Genomic DNA, 6,247 nt, shown 5'->3' with positions numbered 1-6,247 from the left:
AGGTGTCCACAACCATGCCCAAGTAATTTGTCTATTTTGTAGAGATGGGGTATCACTGTGTTGTCTCAAACTCTTGGCCTCCCAAAGTGCTAAAATTATAGGCATGAACCACCACGCCCAGCCCACGGGTGATTTTAAATTTCTTTCAATTTTCCAAATTGTCTACACTGAAATATAGGGTTCTTTTATCAAAAAGGCAGGCAGAGAAAACAGATGTTAAGAATAAAAATAATAAAATTCCCCAGTGCCAAAAAAAAAAGGGAAGCAGAAGTCGTGTGTGTTGACTCCACTAGCACAGGGGCTGGGACAGAGGGCACGAGAGGCCAGCTGGGTGTGTCTGATATAAGGGGCAGCCGGCATGGACAGGGACTTCCAGCAGTCCCACCAGTCTGCTGGAATCATGGAACTTCCCCTGCTGTGGGCACTGATGGTGGCGGCAGGTGAGCGGTGTTGGGACCACAGCTGGCAGGGAAGGAGGGAGGCTGCCGTGCCCTGGGCTTGCTCCTAGGCTGGGCTGCTGCTGCTCTGATCCCAGTGCTCTGGCTGTCACTCCCCCTGCAAGGTGCCATCAGTGGCTCCCAGTCCCCTGGATGATGGCTTCATCCAGAGAGATCTGGGTGGCCAAGCTGTGTGGCATGCTCTGTTGAGAAACTGGAAGTACAGAACTTGGACCTATCTGGGTGTCTTTTCTGTGTATCTAGAATTAGTCCATAATAAAAAGTTTATTTTAAAAAAGTATCTCATGGGATAAGTTAAATCAATATACAAAAAATGCAATAATTATCACCGTATTGTCACTAATAGTAGGAATTGTCATCATTTTATCATCGTCATCAGACAGAGCAGACGTGCCCATGCTGTGGGCTGCTGGCAGGCCCCTCTGCTCCCCTCCTTGACTCACTGCTGGGCTGCTTGGCAGGTGTGATTCCAACCCAGGGCGGGATCCTGAACCTGAACAAGATGGTCAAGCAAGTGACCGGGAAGAGGTCTTCCTTCTCCTACTGGCCCTATGGCTGTTACTGTGGGCTCGGTGGCAGAGGCCAGCCCAAAGATGCCTCGGACTGGTAACCCCTCCCCAGGGCCATCCTATCCTGCCCTCCACCCCAGAACTCTCGCCTTTCCCCTCCACCCATTTATTCCTTTAGTGAATTCACTTATTGAGCATCTACTATATGCCAGGAACTCTGCTGAGTGCCCAGTCATAGCCTTCTAGAAGATTCCCCAGAGTCTCTGAAAGCCCAACCCCCCCAGCATGCCCACACCCTAATGTAGCTATAACACCCACATACCCCCCACCCCCCAACTGCCATTGTACTTTGTCTTTAAAAGCCCTCCTCTTTTGCCATTAACTCATTTGATATTCACAACCACACTGGGAATCACCCAGAGGAGGGATGAGAGCCAGCCAGGCCTGGGTCACCTCCTCAGTTTGCCATTTGTAGGCTGTGTGACCCTGGGCGAGTGGCTTAACCTCTCCAAGTCTCAGTTTCTTCATCTGTGAAATGGGGATAATACTAGTAGCTCCATCATAAGGTGGTCTCGAGGATAGAGAGAAAGCGTAGATAAAGCAGGTGACTGGCACATAAGAGGCGCTTAGTCAGTGCTAGCGATCGGGGTCGTAAGGAAGACTTGAACCTGCAGGTCTTGACTCTTCCCAGGTGGGCACGTGGCTTCAGAGACCCCCAGTCAAAAGGGCTCATGCAGTAGTGCCTCCCCTAGCTCTGCCGTCTCCCTCCAGGTGCTGCAAGGTTCACGATTGCTGCTACGCCCACCTGAAGACCCACCGATGCCGCTTCCACATGGATCACTACAGTTATAACTTCTCCCAGGGGGAAGTCCACTGCTGTGAGTGCTGGGCCTCAGGGATGAACCTGAAGGCCCTGGAAGGGAGCTCTGGCCCTCCTGCCTGAACAGCACAGCTGTTTGACCTCTGTTTTTCACCTGTGCTCAGTGGCCACAGCTGGGCTGTTTGGGGGCAGGGGGACAGGAATGGGCACCAGGGTGTGGAGAGGGCCATGGGAGGTTAACCCTTTATGTCCTGGAAGCCAGGCCCACCACTAACCAGTTCTGTGACCATAAACACATTGTTAAATCTCCAAACCTAAGTATCCTCATCTGTAATCTATGCTAAATGTTATTGTAAGAACTAAAACGAGACAGACAGGCTGGGCCTCACAGGTTGCCTGCCCCAGAGTGTATGCTCAATGAATTACACGGGCCACCGATCAGTAATTACCTTCATCATTATTGATCTTCATAACAGCCCAACAAGGAGGCACCAAAACCCTGATCTTCTCCATTGTATAGACCAGGAAACCAAAAAACCAAGACAGGGAAGACCAAGAGTCTGCCCAAGATCACACAGATGCAAAGGACAGAGCCTGGGGTCCAACCCAGGACAGGGGTCCCTGGGTCCACCTCAATGTCCCCAGCACGGAGGGAAAAAATGTCAGCTCATGTAATAATAACAACAATCAGATCCAGCATTTATTGAGCACTTACTGTATGCTAACTGCTGTGTCTTCTTAGTTTAACTCTCAAGGCAGCCCTGAGGTAGCTTTTACCAGTATCCCCGCCTTATGGACAGGGAACTGAAGCCCCACACACAGCCTGGAGTCTTTGCGCCTGCTGTTCCGTCTGCTAGGAACTCCGTCTCCATGCCCCACTTTCTCTAGGAGCAGCAGACACTTCAGATTCCAGCTCCAGTGGCTTTTGTTTTGTTTTCGTTTTTAGAGACAGAGTCTCTCACTTTATTGCCCCTGGCTAGAGTGCCATGGCATCACAGCTCACAGCAACCTCAAACTCTTGGGCTCAAGCTATTCTGTTGCTTCAGCCTCCCAAGTAACTGGGACTAAGGTGCCTGCCACAACACCCGGCTATTTTTATAGACAGGGTCTTGCTCTGGCTCAGGCTGGTCTTGAACTCATGAGCTCAAGCAATCCACCCACCTCAGTCTCCCAGAGTGCTGGGATTACAGGCGTGAGACCCCAAGCCCGGCCACTGCAGTGACTTTTGGAAGCTGTTTGATGATCTAGCCCCATGGGGTTCCTTCCTCTCTCTCAGCACGGTAGGATTGTTCCCTCCTGTGGTCCCCCTGGGACCAGTCAGGAGTTGGTGCTCAGTAATTGTTTAGTGAAAGGGGAGGTTGTGTTACATGCCCCAGCCATGCCGCTAGAATCAGGGTATCTCCACAGCTGCGCAGACTCTGAGCTGCCTTCACAGGCCCCTGGGCCCATGCCTGGCTCTGCCTCAGGAAGGGACAGATGCTGAGTTTCCTCTCCTCTGCCCACAGCTGACAAGGGGAGCTGGTGTGAGCAGGAGCTGTGTGCCTGTGACAAGGAGGTGGCCTTCTGCTTGAAGCGCAACCTGGACACCTACAACAGGCACCTGCGTTTCTACTGGCGGTCCCGCTGCGAAGGCCAGACCCCCATGTGCTAGAAGCCGCCCCCCTGCCCTGCTCCTTGGCGCCTTGCACTCTGGACGTCCCACAGAATCGCTGACATCCCAGCCCCACGACCAGGCTTCCCCTACCTTCCCAGCACTCCCCACGTGCCTCCTGACCTAGCTCCTTCCCACTGAAGCACCAGCCAACTCCTCTGGGGTACATCCAGGTCTCCAGAAAAGCCAAGGCCAGGAACTCCCCAAAATGCTTTTTGGGCCAAAGCAGCAGGGGTGGAGACAGACGTCTGGGGGCAGCTGTGGCAGGTCCGTAGTGTGGGACTGGCTCCGTCTCACTGCCCTTCACCTGCTGTACCCCCATCTCATGCCCTTGATACTCCCTCCAAGCTGCAAAGGGCAATTTTGAACCTCTGTCCATGTGACTCTCTCTCTCTTAAAACCCGAAGGTCTTCCCCTGTCCTAGGATAAAGCCTCTCTTCAGACCCCACATCGTCTGGCCCTGTGTCCCTCTCCCTGAAGAGGCTCTGAGGTCACTTCATATGGAGCCCACGCCTGTCCTGGACAGAGAACTGAGAAGGTGCTCCGTCAGTCCCTCTGGGGGCTTGGGCGCCAAGGCCTCAGTATTTCCTCCTGCCTCTGGGTGTCTGCTCATGGTGGGCCTCCTGCAGAAATGCTCCTGGGGCCCTTTCCTGAAGGACAAGTCCTCCCAGCTCCTCAGGGTCAAAGGGCTGCTTCCAGGAGGCTCCCCAGGCTGACCCCTCTGCCCCTGCTGTAGCTCCCATAGCCCCTCTTGGCTCTGCAGCTTGCCCAGCTTTACCTTGAATGGTACCTGGAGCTTCTCTAATCTCCCTCACCAACCCTGGTGCAGACAGAGGAAGGCCCATGTCTGTTCCTTGTGTCCTCCGCTCCCCCCCGCCCCCGCAATGGGTGCTCAGTTAATAGTTGTGAATCAAATGAGCCCATAATGGATAAATTGTAGCAGATATTGTGGGTGTACCATCCAGAGCCCCTCCAGGCCTGGGCCCTCCTCCCCCAGAGCAGCTGGGTGTTGGCTACTAAGCACTCAAATCTGCCTCTTTGTCTTAAGGGTTGCCCTTGATCTTTTGGAAATTGCCTTGTCTCCACCCCATATCCCATGATCAGGAGAGTCAATTGGAGGATAAAACTGTCCAGCCTCTTTGCCTCAATGCAGGACCCCAGAATTCCTTCTGGGACCAAGCCGAGGCCAGACTTCTAGAACCACTTCACCATGTAATCTCGCCCCCAGCCTGGCCTATTTTCCTGGCTCCCTCCCAGGTTCCTCCAGAGGACACTCCCTCAATAAATCACTTGCACAAGAATCCTTATCTCTGCCTCTGCTTCTAAGGAGAAGGGTGAAGATAGATAACCTTTTCATACTAGGATCCCCAGTCTGTCACTTGTGTGTGATGAGCTATGTGCCAGCAATGTGGCTGAGGCACCTGCAGCTGCCCCTCCTCTTGGCCCATGACATACATCTGTCTGTGTCACAGCTGAGTGGGCAGTTCTCCTGAAACTCAGTGGCTCATGTGAGGCAGTGTAATAGAAATGAGCAACTATTGGCTCTGGGTTCAAATTCAGCTATATGTACCATTGCGGGGGGTGGGGGAGTGGGGAGGATATTGATAGTGGGGGAGGCCATGCCTTTGGGGGCAGAGGGTAGAGAAATCTCTATACCTTTCACCCAGTTTTAGGCTGTGAACCCAAAACGACTGTAAAAAATAAGTCTATATTTTAAAAATTCAAGTTACACCACCGATTAACCATGTTCTTTAGCCATGTAAACATGAGGAAGCTGGTTTCCTTGTGTGTAAAGTATAAATAACAATAAGAAATAATAGGAAGAGGTTAGTATGACGGTTAAATAGGATTAACACAGATTAAGCTCATAGCACAGTGCCCAGCACACAGGCAGCCTCTTCAAATGTTAACTGTGGGATTACCATTGTTGCCATGTAGTGACCACATCCGAAGTCACCACCAAGAGAAATCAGGAGGGGAAAATAGCTCATCAAAGTCCCCCTCTTCCCACCTAGTTCTTCCCTCAGAGCCACACACACAATGTGCATTTATTCAAGACACACTGTCAGGAGCTGGTGGTACCTATTTGTCCATCAAATTTGTCCAAGTAACTCCCCATGGCTTTGCAACAACATCTCTCTTAATATCAGTGTTAGCAGACTTGGATATTATTATTTTCATCTTACAGTTTTTTTTTTAAATCTGTCACCCAGGATGGAGAGCAGCAGTATCATCATAGCTCACCGCAGCAACCTCAAACTTCTTGGGCTCAAGTGATTCTCTTGCCTCAGCCTCCCAAGTAGCTGGGATGCCTAGGATCCCAGTGCCTGCCACAACACCCAGCTATTTTTAGAAACAGGGTCTCACTCTTGCTCAGGCTGGTCTCGAACCCGTGAGCTCAGACAATCCACCCACCTGGACCTCCCAGAGGGCTGGAATTATAGGCGTGAGCCACTGAGCCCGGCCTCAATTATGCAAACTTTTGAATCTACCAGATCAACAGTTCAGAATTGATGACTCAAAGAATTTTAGACGTGGTAATTCACCGATTTTCAGATTCTCTGAGTCAGGCGTGCTCAGATTTGATCACTAAGTTGTTCATTGGTTCCCAGAATCTACCATTTTGGAATCGGTGGATAGGTGCCTTTGAGATGCATCTTTTCTGTCTATACAACTTATCTCACTTTCTTCCCCACTCCTTACTGAGCTGGGAATGGGGAAGCTATAGGTCAGTCCAGGGCAGGAAAAGCAATGATCCAGAACCATCCAGAAAGGGGTAAGAAGTGATAGGGGTTGTGCTCAGTTCAAA

At 51.4% G+C, this 6,247-nt stretch overlaps 1 protein-coding gene across 1 annotated transcript; it reads left to right on the top strand.

Moving 5' to 3' along the window:
- The first annotated feature begins 316 nt into the window (after positions 1 to 316).
- PLA2G2D (phospholipase A2 group IID) lies at positions 317 to 4,733 on the top strand. Its single transcript, XM_053577345.1, has 4 exons — positions 317 to 440; positions 920 to 1,064; positions 1,739 to 1,845; positions 3,293 to 4,733. Exons 1-4 carry the CDS (start codon positions 359 to 361, stop codon positions 3,436 to 3,438), a joined length of 480 nt encoding a protein of 159 aa, XP_053433320.1. The 5' UTR covers positions 317 to 358; the 3' UTR covers positions 3,439 to 4,733.
- The last annotated feature ends 1,514 nt before the right edge of the window (positions 4,734 to 6,247 follow it).

This window comes from Nycticebus coucang, chromosome 22, assembly GCF_027406575.1.
Source record: "Nycticebus coucang isolate mNycCou1 chromosome 22, mNycCou1.pri, whole genome shotgun sequence".
NCBI lineage: Eukaryota > Metazoa > Chordata > Mammalia > Primates > Lorisidae > Nycticebus > Nycticebus coucang.
Note: the sequence above shows the minus strand (reverse complement) of the source record. Positions and strands in the feature narration are given on the sequence as shown.